This window comes from Panthera leo, chromosome A2, assembly GCF_018350215.1.
Source record: "Panthera leo isolate Ple1 chromosome A2, P.leo_Ple1_pat1.1, whole genome shotgun sequence".
Taxonomy (NCBI): domain Eukaryota; kingdom Metazoa; phylum Chordata; class Mammalia; order Carnivora; family Felidae; genus Panthera; species Panthera leo.
The window spans coordinates 104626908-104649973 of record NC_056680.1 but is presented as its reverse complement, the minus strand read 5'-3'; the positions used below and the strand labels follow the sequence as shown (position 1 = coordinate 104649973).

The 23066-nt window shown below is 38.0% G+C and overlaps 1 protein-coding gene across 6 annotated transcripts; it reads right to left on the bottom strand.

The window, feature by feature from the left end:
* Nucleotides 1-19936: 19936 nt before the first annotated feature.
* Nucleotides 19937-22313, bottom strand: ARL4A (ADP ribosylation factor like GTPase 4A). Of its 6 annotated transcripts, none has more exons than XM_042919154.1 (2): nucleotides 22108-22313; nucleotides 19937-20947 (listed from the first exon to the last, which is right to left on the bottom strand). In XM_042919154.1, exon 2 carries the CDS (start codon nucleotides 20856-20858, stop codon nucleotides 20256-20258), a length of 603 nt encoding a protein of 200 aa, XP_042775088.1. In that variant the 5' UTR covers nucleotides 20859-20947; nucleotides 22108-22313; the 3' UTR covers nucleotides 19937-20255. The 6 variants fall into 6 exon arrangements, with proteins under 6 accessions (XP_042775088.1, XP_042775081.1, XP_042775057.1 ...); XM_042919147.1 differs by having other exon boundaries at nucleotides 19937-20944; XM_042919123.1 differs by having other exon boundaries at nucleotides 22117-22313.
* Between the last annotated feature and the right edge of the window lie 753 nt (nucleotides 22314-23066).

Genomic DNA, 23066 nt, shown 5'->3' with positions numbered 1-23066 from the left:
CACAAGAAGGGTGAGTACAGTATGGCAAGATAATTTGAGAGAGAGAGAGAGAGAGAGAGAGGGACCACATTCTCGCAATTGTTATTATATTATTATAATTGTTCTAATTTATTACTGGTTATCGTTGACAATCCTTTACTATGCCTATTTAACAAATTAGGCATTGGTATTTATCACTGGTATGTATTTTTAGAAAAAAATAGTATATATAGGGATTCAGGCATCCACTGGGGCTGGTGGAACATATCCCCATGGATAGGGGCAGCGGGGGGTGGTTACTACCTACAGGAAACATGCCAGGGGAGGTAGGGAGATGGACCATAGAGGGAAGCAGGATCCCACAGGGAATTAGACCATGTATTAGGCAGGGTTTGGAGTTGCCTGTGTGACATACAAGAGACACCACTTACAGGAAAGTATAGAAGGAGGAGGACACAGTTTGAGAGAAATGCATGAACCTGAGGTCAGGAAAACTGAGTTGGAGACAGAGGCTCTGCAAGTGAGGGCTCCTTGGTAAGGTCTTAAGATTTTGATTGATCTTCTATCATCAAGAAAGTCCTACAGGGCATAACTTTTACTCCCTTCACAATACAATTCTCTTAAAATTTTGTCTTAATTATTTAAAAATTGTAGGGGAGAGAAAAGAATGGAATATGGAGAGCCAGACAGAGCAGTTTTGGAAAAAGGGAAACCGCTATTGAGGGGGAAGCCTGGGCTATCTACTGCATACTTCAGAGTGGCGAACAATACCGGATGGGAACACCCCGGACAGAGCAGCGAACGTCAGGGACCAGCACAAAATGTCTGCCGCCCACAACACACAAAATGTATGTATATATATGTATATATGTGTGTGTATACATATATATATATACATATACACTCTGTGTGTGTTTGTGTACATATACATGTATATACATGTATGGTTTTAAATGGTATATATCATAGTTATTTCCCTACAAATTTCCAAGTTTTACTTAATGGTATGTATTGGAGATCTTTCTAAACCGATATACACAGATCTGTTTCATTCTCTTTGACTCCTACATAGTATTCTGTCACACAGATACACTATCACTTAAACATCCTCCAATTAATGAGCATTTAAGTCATGACCAGTGTTTTGCCATTAATGCTGCTAAGACCATAGCTCCCAAACCATGCTGGCCGCTATGAACACACAGCAGTGTCACAAGAGTAGTTTTAAATTTTGAGGGGAGCACAGCAACATCTGTCAAACACTACACAAACTACTACTACAATACTATTAAACGTGGGTCTACTTACTTAATAAACAGAAATATTAGATATTGTTTTTGTCCTCGGGCCACCATGAAAAAATCACTGAGACACTAAGAGTGCCATGATCCAAGAAGGGTTGAGAATATCCTTAAATGTGCCTATGCGTGTATAACACTTTAGGAGGAAGGTACTAAGAAGTGGCTTGTTGTTTAATTAAATTGGAACCATATTAAAAAAAATACTTTCGGGGCACCTGGATGGCTCAGTGGGTCGAGCATCCCACTTCGGCTCAGGTCATGATCTCACAGTTCCTGAATTTGAGCCCCGCCGATGGGCTCTGTGCTGACAGCTCAGAGCCTGGAGCCTGCTTCACATTCCGTGTGTGTGTCTCTCTCTCTGCTCCTTCCCTGCTCACACGCTGTCTCTCTCTCAAAAATAAATAAAGATTAAAAATAAATAAATAAAAGAGAGAACTCTTAAACAAAAAACTTTCAATCGTTCTTCACACATAGTTTTTCTTGAAAACATTTTACAAACTTATTCTCAACAAATCATTAGCCAGACTTTCATATTTCTGCTAAGCAGTCATATCTGGTACAGATCATTGTGAGTTGGTACATCTCAGGTCACTTTTATTTCTCAGAATTTTATATCTTTAAAGATTATTACATTTATAGGGTTGCAGTTCCTATAATTTAAAAGTACATTTACTGTAGATATTTATTGGCAGGAAGAAATGTAGAATACGTTGTTTCTTGATTTTTGCATTACAAAAGTTCAAATGAAATGATTTACTAGTAAGTCATAATTTTGTTATGTAACATTTATACCAGCAGAGTTTAGTAATGAACATAATTTCAATAGCCTTATGAAACTGCTGGATTTCAAAATAGGAGTCTATTGTTGGTGCTTCATTTCATCTGCTGAGAGACAGACGTTCTGGGCATTCCCCAGAAGTTGCGAAAATGCCAAGAAGTTCCTGGGAAGAGTTTAAAAGAAAAGGTACAACTCGAGTTCTCTGTCAGACTGGCTATTTTTAACTATATATTCCCTAATATTTTAAAATCGGTAGAATACAGTGAGTTACCAGATCATGATAGAATATCCTTTGCTAGTAAATCTGAGGACAAAATCTCTCTAAACTAAGTTACAAGATATTCCTCTGGTGGTTTCAATGGATTGTTAATTATACATGTGGCCCAAGAGCCACGGACATGAAAGAGGCAAGTCTATCCTGCTATGTTTTTTTGTCACCATCACTCCTGCTGCTGCTTTCTCAACTACTTTCAGTAAATGCTTGTCAAATGACTAGGTTAGCTGGAACTTAATCATTATTTTTAAATCACTGGTTATTGTCAGCCTGCATGTTTCTATCACTAAATACAAAATAATAATACTTATTACCTATTTCCTCAGACTCTGTATAATAAGGTTAGTGTTATCATTTGCTGAATATTATGCTTGATAAAATAATTGTGAAAAGATTTTATCATATCATTCCTCTAACACAATCCAGAAGGGAAATCTCAGAAGAGTATCTTCCTATGACAGATCTGAAAACATTTTCAAAATTCTTATCTATTCACGTGACATTTACCTTTTTTGTTTTTTTTACCATAGTTATGAATAAAATCAAAAGGAATAGAAAGAAAGCTCTAAAAAAAATAAACAAGATGCAAGATGATTGTACTGGACTTAGTGACTTTCTGGTTTTATTTTTTTTTAATTTTTTTTTTAACGTTTATTTATTTTTGAGACAGAGAGAGACAGAGCATGAACGGGGGAGGGGCAGAGAGAGAGGGAGATACAGAATCTGAAACAGGCTCCAGGGTCTGAGCAGTCAGCACAGAGCCTGACGCGGGGCTTGAACTCACGGACCACGAGATCATGACCTGAGCCGAAGTCGGACGCTTAACCGACTGAGCCACCCAGGCGCCCCAGTGACTTTCTGGTTTTAAAACCATCCAAATCCAAAATAAGTAATGAAAGTTAATTGTACCTCCACCAAGACAGGATTCCAAGGTGAGGACTGTTAAAGTTTCTAGATACATAGAAATGAGTCACAAACTCAGACCTAGGGGCCCCTAAGATGCAAATAGTCTCTTACCTGGCTACTCAAACACTTTGAGTGTATATGAATTACCTATGAACTGTGTGAACTTGTAAGTCATAATCAAAGTGTCATTGGGCTGTGTCCAAGACACAATCATAATGGGCCTGTCATACAGACTCCACCCTGGGTTTCAAGCAGCTTTCAACAGGCCTGAGATCCTTATCAAAATGTGACCCAGTATCCATGCTCCATATCAAATACAGACAGACACTTGCAGTTTTAATGCTAGTACTTAGTTTAAGGAATATATTTATGTTGTAAAATACGCATATATAATATCATTAATATGATATAATAGAATATATTATTATAATAATATATAATATAATAATATATAATATAATAATATATAATAGAGTATATATAATATAGAGTATAGAGTATATATAATATAGAGTATATATAATATAATAATAATAATAATATATAATATAATAATAATATATAATAGAGTAGTCAGTTTCTGTAATGCAGGGCAAAAGGTAGCTTTAAATGGGTTTTTTTAAATTACATTACCATTGCCTTTTGTGTAATATCAAAGAATGTTGTTTTTTTTATTTTAATTTGATTTTGTTTGAAAACAGAGCATCTCAAGTTTTGAAGGTCAGTTCTGATAAGGGACAATGGCTTTCTGAGCTAGAACCTGAGACACCGTTATTAGAACAGGGAGTTTATTTACCTCTAAGAAGATTTAAGGCACAAAAAAAAAAAGAGGTCAAGATTCATTGATCTGGATTTACTTATTTTACTTGCACCATGTAAAATTGTACCAGTTTCTCTAAGTGCCTTACCTTTCTTCCTTGGAAGCCATGAAGGAATGAATAACTTTTAATTGGAAAGGGGTAAAACCAACCTACATTTCCACATTGTTGAAAGACTTAACAAGCATGTTTTAAAGACACTTTATATAATAAAGAACCCTTTAACTATGATAACAAAGACTGAAGTTATTTACCTATATGGCCATTAACTATACATAATGGCAAAATTGATTTGCACAAAAATTCTAGAATATTGGTATGATGTGATACTATACATTTTATAATAGTGGCTTTAAAATCACTGAAAAGTATATAGTATTCAAAAGAATTATGGTATTAAATATAATAAAATTCTGGTCCATTGCAGTAAAAGCTATAACCAAAATCTACCAAAGTCTCCCAACTTCAGGACTGGGAGAAACAGGACACCAGGCCTTTAAGGCACAGTTGTGTTCGCTATGGTTCAGTAGCTATCCTAACTGACCACTCAGGGAGACTTCCTCTTGTCTAACCTTCTCTGGCCTTCTACAGAATGACTAGGGCAGAACAAAGAATGAAGAAAAAGAATTCAGAAGGCCAATTAGAAATTAACCTTTTAGCCTATCAATCCCTATTCTCAATGGACAAGAAAAGCGTTCAGCTGCTTCTCTCAAAATCTAATGGTCTCTTCTACATGCTCCTGGAACTCTTTGTATTCCTCTACTAGAACCCTTATCAGACTACCATAGGGATTGTTAACATGTCTGCTTTCTCTATCAAATTCTGTGTTCTCTGGAGACTCTGTCTCATTCATCTTTGTATGGCTAACATCATTTACCATTAAATACTGTGAATGAATATATGAAGACAAAATAATAAAATTAATAAAAAAATAATAAATAAATAATAAATAAATAATAATAATAATAATAATAAAAATAAAAAAAATAATTAAAAAATAATGATAATAAAAATAATAAAATTAATTCCTAGAATTTTATTTCTGTAATGCCTACAACATAAAACATCTGCAAAAAATCTATTTTTAAATTTCAATTTAGATTTTATTTTATTTTTTTATTTTTGAGACAGAGACAGAGCATGAGCAGGGGAGGGGCAGAGAGCGAGGGAGACACAGACCTGAAACAGGCTCCAGGCTCTGAGCTGTCAGCACAGAGCCCAACACGGGGCTCAAACTCACAGACCGTGAGATCATGACCTGAGCTGAAGTCAGACGCTTAACTGACTGAGCCACCCAGGTGCCCCTCAATTTAGATTTTAAATGTTACTCCCTGCCTCTCTTCTTTCCTCCTTCCTTTCTTCCCTCCCTACCTCCCTCTATCCTTCTCTTTGTCCCTGTTTTACTGTTCAGTGAAAAAGCTATTAGGCAGAACCAAGAGGGCAGGAAGGCAGCTTAGTAAGGTTGCCTACATATAGGTGAATTGAGCAAATAATATATACTGAAATAATGGAAGCCATGTTTCTTACTGTCAGAGGAAGAAGGTACAAATATGGAAAGAGAGAAAGCTACAGATGGCCCCCAACTTACAGTGGTTTAATTGATTATGGTTTTTCAGCTTTGTGATGTTGTAAAAGCAATATCCATTCAGTAGAAACCACACTTTAGATTGGGAATTAGGATCTTCTCCCAGGCCAGTGATATGCCATACAATCCCTTTTCATGATGCCAGACAGCCCTGTGATTATGAAGGTGAACAACTAATACACTTACAAACACTGTGTACCAGACAACCATTCTGCTTGTCACCTTTAGTAGAGTAGTCAGCAACTTCCATGAGATATTCAACACTTAGTTATAAAATTGACTTTGTGTTAGATGATTTTGCCCAACTGCAGGCTAATTGTAAGTGTTGTGAACACAATAAGGTAGGCTAGGCTAAGCTATGATGTTCAAGAGGTTATGTATATTCATGGCATTTTTGACTGATGATATTTTCAAATTTAGGTGGGTTTATCAGTAAGTACCCCCATCGTAAGCCAGGGAAATTCCTATAATGAGTTCTGTGGTGTTAGGAAATAACGAATTGGAAATACAGTTTGTATTAATAAATAAATATGTGTCTATACATATACATATACACATACACACACACACATATAAAGAGAGAGCTGGAGAGAGAAACAGAGGTATATGTATGTATATGTATAAATTTCCTTTTTCCACTAGAGGAGCCTAGAAGCAGGAGTATTTATCTATCCCAGCAATGGGCATACCTTGCTGTCATCTTGATCTTAGCTTCTAGGGCTAGTTTAGTACCCTTCTACTAAAAGAAACAGAGCTTCTTAGTGAAATGGCTGACCCCAGGGCTGGTATAAAGAAAGAACAAGATGAGCTTGGATCATCTGACTGTATCAGAAAGTAAGAATGATGGCTACATGTCAAAAGGACACAAAAGCCAGACTGAAGGGTCTACTAGTCAAATCTGGGATAATTTGAACATCAAAATAAATAATGACAGTACCTAACTATAGCTCATGGAATAAAAAAAAAAGAATTCATGAGTCCTCAAATGATAGAGACAAACAAATGGGGAGAAAAGAAAGAAATTTCCTTTCTGTAGAAGGAATGAAGAAATTAGAAATCAACATTTCTCAACCAATATAGTAATAATCAGGCAAGAAATAGCAATAGCTATCATTATTATTATTATTAGCTATTATTTAGCAAGGATACTAAAACTAACCAGCGAAAGTGGGCCAAGGAACAAGATTTTACAGTGTCAAAATTTCTCCCTACCAGATAATTTACTAATTCCAAAATGTAAAAAAAAATCATACCTTTTATAGTAAAGAGACCTCAGAGATATGATCTTATTCAAGTGATCAAAGTCAAGGTCATCAGTAATGAAAAAAATTAACACCATGTGCAATATGATTAGGTGCAAGGAAAAGAGCTAAGTACCAGTTCTGTGAGATTTTGTTCAAAAAAATGCATGACCTGGATATAATTATGAGGAAACATTGGATAAACACTAATTGAGGGACAGCCTCCAAAAACTGGCCTATAATCTTCAAAATGATATGGCCAAGAAAGTCAAGGAAAGGAGGAATTGTTCCAGAATAAATGAGACAACCAGGTACCACAATTGATCCTGGAGTGCATCTCATGTCATAAAGGATGTTATTGAGACAATCAGCCAACCTTGGATGAAGTTCCTGGGCTAAATTTTTTTCTTCTTTCTTTCTTTCTTTCTTTCTTTCCTTCCTTCTTTCTTTCTTTTTTTTCTTTCTTTTATTTTTTTTTCAGTTCAATTCTTACAAGTTTTCTCCAAGTTTAAAATTGTTCCAAAACTGCAAGTAAAACAAAACAGCAGAGCCTGTTGGCCCAGTAGGCTAAGCGGCCAACTCTTGGTTTCCACTCAGGTCATGATCTCAAGGTTTAGTGAGTTTGAGCCCCACATTGGGCTCCAAGCTGACAGGGCAGAGCCTGCTTGGGATTCTCTGTCTCCCTCTATCTCTGCCCCTCTCCCACTCCCTCTCTTTCCATCTCAAAATAAACAAAGTGGAAAAAAAAGTAAAACAAAACAAAACAAAAAACATTTAAAAGGCTCTTCCTTAACAATGACTCCAGGGATTATGCTAAAAGTTAAATTCATAGAAGAAATATCTGATACATTTTTATAACCAAGTTTAAATATTGAACGCATAGCAAGTGGTGACTAACCAGTGCCTCACCTGTAAATTACTGGTATTGTTATTATTAGTACTTAACATTCATTTAGCACCCGCGTTGCTGTACATAATATGGCAAAAGTAATGGTTCCCTCAAGGAGCTGTTCTAAAAAATAAAAATGTACACATACATAGGCACATACCCAAATACAATGCTTATAAAGGGATGGAGAGCCATGGGTCAGCTCTCATAAGGACAAAACTAGATTCAGGCCATTCCTCTCCCTTTTTTTTTTTTTTTTTTTTTTTAGGTTAAAGGCGGTACAAATCCAGGTGTTCACTCATTACCAGATTACTGCTCTGTAGTTTGAAAGGAATGACAATGACATCCTGTTTGTGGTCATGGCCAATTTAGCATTACACTACACCTGTGAAACCTGAGGCCATCAACATTTCGGCAAGGCTGTATAATTAAAGTGGTAACATGTATTACTTAGAAATATTAGTGACTTGCTGGATACACCAGAAGCCCTCTGTCCACCTGACTTTCAATTACAAATGGGGTCAGAGAAACTCAATTAAGGCAGAACCTGGAGGAACTTGTGGTTGGCTCCTTGTTGGTCCTCCTTTGGAATCAGACCTCCCTGAACATTCCTCTCTGCAGCCAGGAAGCAGAATTTTATTGCTGCCTCTTGAAAAATCTCTTCAGTTATGTCCTGTTTATTTGTGTCAGAATCTACCCTTCCCTCTTGTAACACTGAGTTTTAAATGAACATTTGCATATTAGTATACAGACCACAGATTGCCACATGCAGAACTGGTACAGATATAAACAATATCATATTGGAGAGTCATAGCTCATTCAAACTGCCGAAGAATCTCTGGAAACTACATCAATTGACAGAATGTCATGGATTGCGAAGATCTTCCATACAAACCCAATTATGTCTGGGCCACTTCAGAGAAAATTTTATTGGTAATAATAATAATAATAAATAAATAAATAAATAAATAAATAAATTCCCACTAAGGGTGGGACAAGATTCCGAACACTTAACATTTCATGGTTATTTTAATACTTACAACAACTCTAAAAGAGTATATTATTATTCATCTGATTTTATAGTTGATAATATTGTGCCGACGAGGTTAAGTAACCTATCCAAAGTTACATAGTTGATAAATGGTAAAACCAACATTTGGACCCAGTCAGTTTGGTTCCAGAAGCTAAGCTCTTCACAACTATGTCATACCTTCTCTCAGAGAGCTTTACAACTCATCACTGCCATTTCACTCTAACTTCTTCTGTTCTATTGGGTCTGAAATTCTAATATTTCAAATCCAGGCGTTTAAAAATAGTCACTCCAGGATATATAGGAATCCAGTTATTGTTCAAAATATGTGAGCTAGACACACATGATATCAAGAATCTAGGAAGTATTTGAGATGCAGTTGAAACTTTAATCCAATAAGTATAAATGGCACATATTAGGGCATAGATTAATGAGTAGAATGTTATTAGCAATTTCATTTTAAGAAAAAATGACAAAAGCACTGCCTCCCTACACCCCCCCCCCAATCTATGCCCAGGCTTATAGACATACATGTAGCCCAATATATGAGGAAATAAGTGATTTAAGCACTTGATATATCTAAAAATACCTCAAAAATAAGAATACCAAAGTACCTAGTTAATACCAAATTAAAGATAGAATCTGTAGTCCAGGAAACAAATTTCTCTGATCGTTTAAAAAAAAAAAAAAAAAAAATATATATATATATATATATATATATATATATATATATGATTAGATAATAAAAATTGCCAAGTACTATTTTCTTTTTTACACATTCATTTATTTATTCTAAAGGCAGGGCTGGGGGAGAGGGGTAGAGAATCTCAAACAGGGTCTGCACTGTCAGCTCAGAGCCTGAGGTGGGGCTCAAGTTAGGGCTTCAACTCATGAACATGTGAGATCATGACCTGAGCTGAAACTAAGAGTTGGACGCTTAATCGACTGGGCCCTAGCAAAACACTAAATTTAATATCTTCATGCTTTCTAAAATTCTCATGCATCTGTGCATATATATGTGTGTGTTATGTGTGTGTATGCGAAATAATATTAAATGTTTGTATATAAATAGAAAGGATTCCTATTCTAAAATATTATTAACAATTGTATAGGCCATTGTTAAATGTCTCGGAAAAAAATCTCTGAACATCTTTGAAAAGAAGTTTCGGTCCAAGCAACTTTGATGTCAGTGAGCATGAACAGTGATAAGTGTTAACACTTTCTTATTGTTTAAATTTTAACTATGCTTTTTCTGCAGCAGTAACAGAATACAAATGCTGCTACATTTGGAGTAAATACAGTCTGAGTAGAATACAACTGGGTTACAGAATAATAGCTCTACCTTCTGAAATTCAAGAAGCCTGCGTTCAACCTGTAGCTCCATCTGAACAAGTTCTTTAACCACCTTAAGCCACTTTGCTCTTCTATAAAAGTGACTATTAAAACTACCTACTTAAGTAAAAGGATTCCGGAGCTATTTTTAGGTTCCAAATCTAGACATAAAAGAAACAGGATCTCAGGAAAAAGAATCTAACCTTGATATGCTTGCTGCATGGCCTTCAGGGACTGAGAGTAAGATAAAGCAATACCTAAGCCAGTAACTAGACTTTAGATCAGGATGATAACAGTAGAAATGGAGATAAAAGGTAACTTTAGAGACATTTTAAGGGAAGGGATGACAAAATAAATAATTTTAAATATCATCCTAACAATAGGAATCTGATTATGTCAAATCCTTGAAACTCTTTAATAAGTTCCTAGAGCTTTTAGAATATTTCTTTTAATTTCCTTCAGACCAAGCTACTACTTAATAGAAACTAGAAAAGCTAGACAATTGGTGTTTTTAAGTCTATCTGAAGGGAAAAGAGAGCTGCAGAGACACTGGGGACTTAGGGGAAGGAGCCAAAAGAAAAAAGAAGCCCAGAGAGATGAACCCTTGCTTAGCTGCCAGCAACAAAAGTAAATTCTTTCTGGAGAATGACATGCTGTAGAGCCTCAAATATCACTAAAATTTTATTTACGATGTATGGTAGTCAGAAGATAAACAAAAATATAATAGGGCAAAATTTAATTAAAAAATGGAAGACAAACAAGACTCACAGATAACCAGATGTTGGTGTTATGTGACAGGCACGAATTGAGGAAACTATAAATCCCAACCAAAAGAGACACAAATAAAACCACCCCTACACATATAGTCAAATTGTAAAACCTGAACACCGAGAAAAATCTTATAAGGGGCCAGAGCATAAAAGACATACTACTCTCATGTAAGCGCACACACACACACACACATACACACACACAAATGATACTAACAGCTGACCTCCTGATAAGAAGACAACAAAATGACATACTTTCAAGTGTCGAAAACAACAACAAAACCCACTTAAAACTCTATGCACGGTAAAAGTACCCTTTAAAAATAAAAGCAAAATAAGTATTTTCAGAAAGCAAATATGGAAGGATTCATTGTCACTGGATCATACTAGAGAAAATAGTAAAAGAGTTTCTTCAGACAGAAGGAAAATTATCCCGGATTATACCTCAAGGGATTCAAGAAAAAGTAGAGAGCAAAAAGAATACGTAGGCAATAAATAAATAATTGTGTCTTAGAAGATCTCCAATGTGTATAAAATATACGACACTAACAGCCTCTTTACCACAAAGGAAGTAAATGCAGTTAAAGGTGCTTTATGTTTTTCATATTTGCCCAAAAGTAGAAATGGCAAAAGTGCTAATTTATATTCAAACTTCCTAAATCAAGGATGTATGTGGTAATTATGACAACAAAAAAAGGTCAGTAGAAAACTTTATAAGTTAATAAAAAAAAAAAAGAATAATACTCAACAAATCAAAAAAGAAGAAAAAGACATTTTAGAAAAACAGAATTAGTCAAACAAATGAAAAACATTATGGCAGATTTAAACACAGATAACACTAATATGTATTTAAATATATAAAGACTGAATAAGGGGCACCTCGGTGGCTCAGCTGGTTAAATGTCTGACTTTGGCTCAGGTCATGATCTCACAGTTCCTGAGTTCGAGCCCAGCATCACACTCTGTGCTGACAGCTCAGAGCCCGGAGCCTGCTTCGGATTCTGTGTCTCCCTCTCTGTCCCTCCCCCACTAAAGCTCCGTGTCTCTCCATCTCTCAAAAATAAATAAATGTTAAAGACAAAATAAAAGCAAACTAAATAGTCTCACTAAAACACAGTTGTCAAACTACATAAAAAGTCTTACCCCGATCTTTCAACTTCACGTCCTGCCATTTTCTCCTTTTCTCACTAGTTCTGACCCTACTAGTCTACTCTCAGTTCTCAACTCAATTTAGTTATTGTCAGAGTCCAGGCCTTTGCATCGAAAGGCCCTCTGCCTGAAATGCTTTTCCCTCTAGTCTCTCCATAGCTCTTTGGATACATCAGAAAAATCTTCCCAAACGACTCTATCAACAGTCAGCCCTTCCTATTGTTGTCCTTCCTCTGCCCTTTAAGTGGTGAGTATGTGCACGTGCCATGTAGCATTTTAAGTGTGAAGGATGCAACAATGGATAAATTCCTTACCCTGCTGGAGCTTACTTTCTAGTGCAGAAGATAGAAACAGTACCCATCTCTGGTTTTGCTCCCTGTTGTATCCCAAACGCCTGGCAGCACGAGGCAGTCATTCAAATACTTCTTGAGTGAATGTTTGATGTATGTGCCAGAATCATACCAGATGACTTACAAGTCTTTCACAATATAACCCTGTAAGAGAGGGAGTATCACCATTTTAAGGTGAGAAGGCTGCAACTCAGGGAAATTAAGTAACTTGCGTTCAGTCACATAGCTAATATAGGTCAAGATCATGATTTTAACTCTCTGTAAAATTGAAAACAAGCACCAGAGTTTAGCATGGGGTATTGTTGACAGACTGATCCAGCAAGAGGAATGAACCATCTTCGTCCACCAAACTGAAGGACTGAAAGTGTTTGTTTATTTTATTAATCAAATGTGTCAGGGGTTTAGTCTAGGTCATTTGGCAACACCCATTTTATTTAGGTGTTGCAACTATAATACATCTGTGATTTTTCTTTATCAGACCTGGTAGTCCCAAAATAATTGGCCATGATCATGATCACTGAAGCCTGTGATATACAAAGTTCCCATGAGGATTACAGAAAAGCAACATTGCAGGCAAGTTAGTATTTTATCTCTAAGTCTCTAACTCATCTGTAGTTTTTCTGAGATGAGCAGGACTACTTATCAATTTCCACGATTCCTTCCTCCCCTTAGCATCAACTATACACACAGTCCATGGAAGGAAGAGTGTCTATTCCATATTGCCTATCCACTGGGCTTTCTCAGATTTCCCCTAAGCTATCCAATCTGTCTCTGAATCAAAGTTCTCAGTTTGGTTATTTTGACATCAATGTCAAACCAACAGAAAATCACACCTCGTGGGGGAAAAAAAAAAGGATCTAAGACAGCCAGGTAAACGTTCAACCAGCCAGTTCTATTTATGATCTCTTTATCTGCCACTAAATGTACCATCCCTCTATCATCCCCAACAAAGCAATGGTTTCTGAATCTAGCCAATGTAGGTGTGTTAAAAAGCTAGCAAGAGTTTGAAAATAAGTTACTGGCTCCATCCTCTAGATACTTGATTCAAAATGTCCCAGGTACAGTCTAGGGAGTTTTAAAAGCTCCTTAAGCCATTCTGTGGTATAGCCAGTTTGGGAAAACGTTGTTCCGGGGAACTCCATTTTGCTACTGATCCATTTCAGGGCATCTATAGATAGGTAGATGATGGATTAAGGGGGACAAGTATTTCTCATTTTAATATTTAAAAAATACATTCACCCACTGGATGCCCATGGTTTCCAATCTTACCTGCTGTTTAGTTATTCCATTTCTGCATTAAAAAGGAAATATTACTATTCATATTCATGTTGACATTACATACAGCAGCGATAGAAAGACAAGATTGAGTCCATTTTCAACCAGACTGTTCCATAGCAGATGTCTTCCAGTGCAAAAAAAACTTTTCAAAATTTTAAAGTCATTGGGGAAATCTAAACATTGAACAGATATTTGATTATTTTGAAAAAGTATTTTTTTACATGTGATGATATTGAGATTGTTTTTAAGAAGAGTGCCTATCCTGGGTGTTATATGTGAGTGATGAATCATTAAATTCTACTCCTGAACCAGTACTGCACTATATGTTAACAAGAACTTAAATAAAAACTTGAAATAAAAAAAAAAAAAAAACAGTGCTTATCTTTTAGAGACATAAACTATTTATAAATAAAATGTTATTTTTAGGACTTCAAAATAGTACAGGGGAGAGAGGAGAAGGTCGCAGAGAAGGAGGTGGATGGAATACAGAGTAAACGAGATTGGCCAAAAATTGATAATTACTGAAACTAGATGAGAGATACTTGGGTGTTCATTATGCTATTCTACTTTTATGTAAGTTTGAGATTTGTCATAATAAAAGGTTAAGATTTTTATTTAAAACTAGAGCATCATTGGGGCACCTGGGTGGCTCAGTCGGTTAAGTGTCCGACTTCAGCTCAGGTCATGATCTCACAGTTCGTGGGTTCAAGCCCCAGATGGGGCTCTGTGGTGACAGCTCAGAGCCTGGAGCCTGCTTTGGATTCTGTGTCTCCCTCTCTCTCTGTTCCTCCCCCGCTCATGCTGTCTCTCTCTCTCCTTCAAAAATAAATAAAAACATTAAAATAAATAAATAAACACTAAAAAAAATTTTAAAAAATAAAACAAAACTAGAGCATCATTGAAATGAATCAACCTCACAGTCTCTCTTCAATCACCCATTATTATTATTATTATTATTATTATTTAATGTTTATTTATATTTGAGAGAGAGAGAGAGAGAGAGAGAGAGAAGGCACAAAGCAGGGGAGGGGCAGAGGAGACAGAGTCTGACGCAGGATCAAGGCTGAACCCAGGAGCAGGAAGATCTTGACCTGAGCGGAAGTCTGACGCTTAACCGACTGAACCACACAGGGACCCCTAAATTTCTTTTTAATGTTTATTTATTTTTGAGAGAAAGAGACACAATGGAATAGGGGTAGGGGCAGAGAGAAGGAGACACAGAATCTGAAGCAGGCTCCAGGCTCTGAGCTGTCAGCACAGAGCCCAAGGCAGGGCTCTAACTCAGGAACTGTGAGATCATGACCTGAGCCAAAGTCGGACACTCAACCCACTGAGCCACCCAAGCGCCACAACCACTCATTTTAAGGATGCTATACATCTTAGCACACAGTTCACAAAGCTCCTTTCCCTTATGTATATGTATAAAATAAAAGATATGTTTCTGCTGGCATGATTTAAGTTTATTCAACTAGGTTTTATTGGATGACTACTTTAAGTCAAACATCATGCTTCTGAAAAAGCATGGTTAAAAAAGGCCTAAATCTTATGGTATTGGAATTTATCTTAATTCAACTTTTTTAGCATGATAAATGACTAGGTTTTCTGTTAACTCAATGGTTAACTTTAGTGAAGCTCAGAATCACCTGCTGGGCTTATGAGAGCACAGACTGCTGGGCCCAAACCCAAACTTTTACTGGAATAGAGCCTAAGAATTTGCATTTCTAACAAGTTTCTTGGTAATGCTAATACTTCTGTTCCAGGAACCATACTTTGAGAACCCATACCAGTTTCACTCATTTAGAAGACATGAATACAGCACACACACACACACACACACACACACACACACACACACAAAGATGCATTACCTGAGTTAGTCTTCAAACAGGAAGGAAAGGGGTGGGTACAATGGTCCAGATAATACTTCTATTTTGGCACTGCTTTAATTTCTTCCTTATTACAGACTCACAGAAGAGAGGGCCAAAAAAAGTATAGGTTTATTTTGGCTAATAACCCAGGATTTTCTACTCAGTTTCTTTATAACCCAACACCTAATATGGGTAATCTCAACTTCAACAAAACATAAGCAGAACACATAAAAACATGACCCCAAACTGAAATTAGAAAATAACACAGCACGCACATCTGTCCGTCATCATCCACCAGACACACCCACAAATATTAAGTTTCCATACAAATTTCAGCATACAAATCCCTACTCATCACTAGATAAAATTTACAAATTAATAATGATCTTGAGATATTTTGAACCACAATGTACACAGTTCCAGATTTTTAATTTCTGCAGTGTTCTATTTTGATTTATGTCTATCCCAAAAAATAACCATGATTTTGTTTCCTCCTGGGGAAGGTGAGATTATATTTGCTAAGTTGACTGGTGCTTTAGAAATTTAAGGAAATGATGTAGATTTCAAGAGAATTCACTATGTTTAGTCTTCCCCAGGCTCCACTAACCTCCCATTCTGTGCCATACTGCAGGAGTGCTAAGAAAAACAAATTAGGAGCTTTCTGTGTCACATTCCTCTCCAGAATAGGTTTTAAGTACATTTGTCAGAAAATATCCTGGCTATTAACAGGTATCCATTCAATGTTTACCATGTGTCAGGTATTCATTCGTTGTTTATTTAATCCTTTTAGTCAATTAAACCCAAATAGTAGGTATATGCTCATTTTACCAGTGAAGAAACTAAGGCTGAGGGCGAATAAATTGTCCAAAATGAAACTAGTAAATCGTGTATCTAGGATTCAAATCTGAATTTCTACAGTCATTATCAACTGCCTCTCAACACCTAGTGATCCATACTGGTTAACAATAATAGCTACCATTTATTGAGTTCTTATGAAATAAAGAGCTAAATAGCTGACATTATTTCACTCAATTCTCTCAAAATTCTCTGTGACAGTCTTTATTTTACCAGGAGGGTACTCACATCATGAGAAGTTTCAAAGAACTTGCCAAAAGTTTACAAGTATATAGTGGGAGAGCTGGGATTTGAACCCTCACCTGACTCTAAAGCTCCACTAGCCTCCCGTGTAGTTATTCCTACAGACTTCAGACTATTATCTCTACCACATATTTTAATACTAATTTTATGATTATTAGTTTTAGCATGCTACATTCGTTCATATTAAGCTTTAAATACCCATCTTCGGGGTGCCTGGGTGGCTCGGTCGGTTGAGTGACCGACCCAGGGCATGATCTCATGGTTTGTGAGTTCAAGCCCCGCGTCAGTCTCTGAGCTGACGGCTCAGAGCCTGGAGCCTGCTTCTGATTCTGTGTCTCCCTCTCTCTCTGCCCCTCCCCCACTCATGCTCTGTCTCTCTCTCTGTCTCAGAAATAAATAAACATTAAAAAAAATTTTTTTAAATAAAAATAAAAAAAATAAATACCCATCTTCCACAAAATTTGTAATGAAATTTTGCCTCTAAGTTAGGATGCCCTCACTTTACTTTTGGCTGATTCTTCGAAACGAAGTGTACACTTAATATTCTAAATCTTTTATCATGGTGAAATATATATAATATTTACTATTTTTAACAATTTTTGGATGCGTAACTCAGTGGCATTAAGTACATTCACAATGTTACACAAGCATTACCACTATCCATTTAAGAATCTTCTGCTAAATTGAAACCTTAAATGTAAAATTCCAACTTCAGACGATGCTATATTCAAAGTTCCAAGTTGTATTAACTAAATGCTGAGTGTTACATCACCAAAAGTTAAAATTTTTTTTGTGTCTTTTGCTATCACTTAAGAAACCATTGTGTTTATATTACTGATGAAATTGTTGTAGTAAATAGAACCCCCGAAAACACTCTACCTAAGACCTCCCTCCAGGTCAATATGAATAATTAATCAAACACTGTTTAAGTGTCAAATGGCTTGTACAACAAAAACATTCTATGTCTTTCCCTCTGCTCAGAAACCATCAAGCTTCTACATGCTAGTCATTTTCTCTACATATATTTATTTTTACCAGTAGCTTCACTTTTCAGCTTCCAAGGCTTCATTCATTTTTCCATGACTCTTAGTAAACCTATGGTGGCTACATAAACTACACAACTCTTTTTTTTTTTTTCCCCTAAATGCTTATAATCCATTTAGGAATTACCCTAAACTTTTATATTTAACTTTCTTTGATAGTAATTTGCATTTAGAATCATCCAGTCCTTAATGTTTGGTATTATACCAAGTAACCTTAAATATAAGAAAATATTTTAGAAATATACTTTAGAAAAGTTGTACCTTAATAAAAAACTGGATATAAGAGCATTGTCTAAACTCTTTGGGTGCATTGTGGGAAGATTCCTACCATCCCAACATCCTATGGTATTAATAGCTAGAAAAGGTGCTGGGGAACTTCAACTTAGCAAAATGGAAAACATTACAACCAGTTTTGGAGCTGAAAATGTATTTCATAAATAAAAGCTAGTATAGTGTTGTCGCTATTTTGTTGTTCAGTTGTGCACTAAATATGAAATGCTTCGATAACATGAATTTGCTTATCAAATTCTTAGGCTACAAAATAAGGGTCAGCACGCTTAAACTTTCAAGTGATTGTTAAAACAGTACAATTTTATATAGCAAGTATATACAAAGTACCGGAAGGCTAAAAATCTAAATCCATTCCCTGTTCTTGTTTTGTTTTTTTTTCAGCAAGCTTTATTAATCCATCACGGATCTAGTGATGTTTAGAGTATATCATGATTTCATTCAGAGAAAGGAAAAAAAAAAAGGGTTCTCCCAGACAACAGTCTTTGGTGCCTCTGTCACACTTCAGGGAAATAAAACTACTTTAGGACTCTGTAACTCAGCTGTCAGGGTGGTTTTTACACACCTAATTAAAAGCTTCAGCAAATGGAAATACATTAAAACTCAAACACTGTTCTCCTAGTGCCTCCAGTACTTTATTCGTAGTTATTATCCACGTTTTTATAAATATAAACATTCTAAGTGAATGTCACTAGTGCAGGTACATTTAACAACGAGAGCTCCACAGGAAGCTACTTTATTTCGTGTGTAACAAGGATCGAGGTTCCGAAAACCTAACTGTACCACTAAAAACAAAACCAACCCCCAAAACAGAAAACCAAATCCAAATAAAAGCCTGTTAGCAAAGTGCAGTTCTTTTGGTTATCTTCAGAACAAACAGCTGTTGGCTTTACACGTAGAAATTATGTAGATTTGCTAATGTACGATCACTGGAAATAAGTCCTTGCTTGTAGGTAAGAATCAGGTAGAGAGTTTTCCTCCTTTTAATTTAGAGGGTTTTTTGGATTCCAGTGTAAACAGCACCAGCGAATTTTCAGAAAACATAGCTTTGCTACTTTCTCCTTCATTTTCTAGAACCGTAATTTTTATCAGCAGTACTGTTTCATTTCTTCCTACCTTATAATCAGGACTTGACTGCCCACATAACGCTGCTTGGATTGTAAACAAAAAATTAAAGCTCAGAGCACTTATAGGTTACCTCTTACATTTCACTCCACAGTGCATCAGGTGTTGTTTATAAAGCTTTTGCTCCTCTCAAAAGACTACAAAAATATATGAAACCACATCTGTGTTCAGCCAGCGTCAAGAAAACAAATATTTTACAACTGGACTACTTTAGAGACCATGTACTGTAGTTACATCCTCTTGACTGAATTCATCAATTGCTTTCTTCATAAATCCATACATATACCAAGCGTGTGCATTTATGATTAGTCTACATGCCCTAATTTACTATATAAAAAAATTAAGTAACTTATTTTAGGTTCAAGTGAAAGTGCTCCTGACAATAAACTATTTCTACAACAGCCCTAAATCCCCCAAAGGGTGTTTTAAACCTGACCATGGAGAAAGATGCATAGCTACTTCTAAAAAGTAAACAACTACACACCAAAACATGCATTGTCAGGAAAACTAATTCATGCACTTGAATATGCCAATACCTTATTTTTATTATTTTAAGTTAGACCAATTTAAAACATTGCCTAGAATTAAGATAGAGCATTACATCATTTGATTCCAGAAAATGTCAAAATGCATTTGGCCAAAACTTAAAAAAAACAAACACTTCCTCCTTATCCCTTACTGGTTGGACCAATGTGATCAATACAACTGTATATATATTAATCTACCTTAACATTTCCATTCATTAGCATTTCATCTTAACATACAGAGCCTTCTATTGTAATTTCCTCGTAAAGGCTTCCCCCCAAAAGATGCAAATACAAAACACTAGGCAGATACTCTTCAAAGTTTTATTTCACTAACTTCAGGTCAAATTTCCACAAGTGTTTTCTGGTCAATTTGCTATCCATGCTTGGCTTCCCAGAATGGTAGTACCAAAAGATTTGTGGGGTAGGGAGAAGAGACCATTTTAAGAAGCACTGCATTTACGCATCTTCCACAAGGCAAAAGAGTTGGGCATCTGATTGTTCAACAAAACAAAGCTTTATCAGCATCCAGGAGGGCAGGCAGGCAAACCAGGCTGTAGACACTCTTCCATTTGTCAAAATCAGACTGGAGAAAACCTACTCCACACAGATAGAAAAGGTATTACCGTTCATCTCTTCTTTTTCTGTTGCCGCAACATTTTTCTTCTTTTAATTATCATATCATGTAGTTTCTCAAGTCCTTCCTTCAGTCCATCTCCTATGATTGCACAGGTGGGCTGCAAATGCCAGGGAGTGGAAGAGCTCAGTTCACCCATTGCTAACAATTTCTCAATTTCTGAGAGAGACAATGAGTTCCTTAGGTCTTGCTTGTTAGCAACTATAAGTACAGGGACTCCCTGATTTTCTGATATCCTGGTTATTTTATGAAGTTCAGTTTTGGCTTCTTCCATTCTTTCAACATCAACAGAGTCCACAACAAACACAATGCCATCTGTGCATCTGGTATATGACTTCCACAGTGGCCTTAATTTCTCCTGGCCACCTACATCCCAGAAGTGAAAAGTGACTGTTTTAGAATTTCCCAAGGTTACCTTAATTTTTTCAGTGTTAAATCCTTTGGTAGGTACAGTATTTACAAACTCATTGAACTGCAGCCTGTATAATACAGTTGTCTTTCCAGCACAGTCCAAACCCAAAATAACAATGTGAAAGGACTGAAATGAAGGCAGGCTGGACAGGATAGAAGTCTGGTCTGACAGTCCATTCCCCATTTCCAGGTGCAAATTAGTGTTCCAAATTGAAATGCTTTCTTCTTACTGCTTCAGAATTTCTCTTTCTAGGGGATCCAGCTACAAGACTGCTGAGAGGAAAAATGAATAAGTTATTCTTTTGAAATACCGTACAACAACTGTTTTTCTCTCTCCCTTTCTTCTTATATAAGACGAGGAACTGGAAAATAAAACTTGTTTGAGTAAATAAGCCAAATGAGATCTGAAACGCACGCAAACCAAGGCAAAAGACAGAATAATCCTTGTGATTCAAATTCTTTCACAGTCATGAAAATTGCAGTAACACGTACTTCTCTACGTCCCTGGGTTCCAAATCTCAAAGACCTCATTCTGAAGATAACCTAATCATCAGTATCTGGTTCGACTTACAATAACCACAGAAGTGCCTTTTTTGGCAGAAAACTCGTAACACGTAATCCTATTTTAGGGATCTAATTCCACGTGCTTAACAGCATACCCAAGGTCACTAGTACCCCCACTTCACGAACCCCCCCCCCCCCGCCAAATAGCACAGTGCTCTCACCTCCGGAACTGGAGTCTGGATCCAAATAGGAAAGCATTTGTTAGACGTTTTTCACGCACGGGGTTGGAGAGAAAAGCACCCCATGACCGCTCAGCTTAGCTCTCCACGCAGCTCTGGCAGTTGCTGCACTAGAAACCGTAGCTTCGGACTCTAACCACGCCCACTCCTCACTGCCCACCCACGAGCCCAAATCCCATTGGTCACCCACGTCAGCGCGTCCAATACACACACGCCCCAGTGCCCTAATTGGTGAGAATAACTGCCGCTCCCAGTGCGGCCGAGCTGGGCTCTCCCTCGGTCCACAGGCACCACCTGTTGCCCTTAAGTTAGAAAACAAGGCGCCCACGGAGGAAGCCGAGTGGCCCCTGCAGGTGACAAGGAGCCTCGACCGGCCGGTCAGGTCGCTGCCAGACACCTCGTTCCGCCCGCTCTGGCGCACCTGCAGCGCGGCCGGCGAACGCTGGGCCGGGGCTCCCACATCCGGGACCCACGATCACCGCCGGCGCGTTAACCCTTCGTCCGCTGGCGAAAGGTGCTCGCCGAGGCCGTGCCAACCCCCAGGCGTGAATGATTCGATGTGCGGCTCCCGCACGGGCAGGGTCACTGTCCCGCCAGCACAATCCCTATACCTCGCCCCTCCGCACCCGGCCGCCTCCTCTCCCTCGGCAGGGCGTGGCCACACCAGCTGCCCGCCCCGCCGCAGCTCACCTGACTCACCGTCTTTCATGGTCTGGACCCAGCGTCGCTCACAGCCGCTCGGGAGCGCGCTGCTACCTGTCGGAAGGCACCAGTGAGGCCCCGTTGGTGGCCGAGGGTGATACGCGGCTTCTAGGGGCGCCCGGCTGGCGCCGTGCGCCAGGCCTCCTAACGGTGCCGGGCCGATCCCTCAGCTCAGCAGCCGCGGCCCCGCCCCCCTTCAGCGCGCACCCGGGAGCTGGCCATTGGGGGGCGTGCGGGAGCCCGGTCTCCTAGCAACGGCAAAACAAGGTCACGTTCGAACTGGCCTAACCCGGACCCGCCACGGGCGAGGTCGGGCGGAGCTTCCGGCTTCAGCTTCCAGAGTAGTTGCTGTCTCCGACGCTTTCTCTAGCCGGCGGGTGGCTTGAGACAGTTCCTGGCGGGTCCCACCCTGCACCGCCTATCCTCCGGGCGCCGTACGGTGTCCTCTGGGCGGTGGCCGGTGACGTACCGTCAGAGATTTCAGAAGATCCCGGACGGGCGGGCCCCTTATATAACGGGATGACGTGGGCGTGCCTCAGTAGCTGGCCTGAACGTCTGGGGCAGAATGGTGTCTGAAACTCATCATCCTTTTGCAAAGCAAATAAATTCCCGCTCTCCCACACGACCCTAGCAACATCCCCGTGAGGTAGAAATATCCCGGTTTCACAAATGAGGAAATAAACTGAAACATTAAATAGGCGTTTCTATTAACCCAAGGAAAATTAGTGGAACTTAAAGTCTACTTACTAGTCATTAAATGCCTAATGCTTCCTGTTGAATAATTCTGACCCTAAATGGCAGTTGTGTGCTTGACTCATAAGTCAAGCCTGACTTAACAGGCAGTAAGGACAATTCTATGTCCTCAGGGATAGAATGGTGAAGAAATCAGACCTTGTCTCTGTCTCCTAGAATGTTGGTCTCATTGGGAGCAAAAGAGTAACCAAATT

What these genes read in the sequence shown, in the direction of transcription:
- ARL4A (XM_042919154.1), bottom strand. Translation starts at nt 20,858, where the DNA reads ATGGGGAATGGACTGTCAGACCAGACTTCTATCCTGTCCAGCCTGCCT.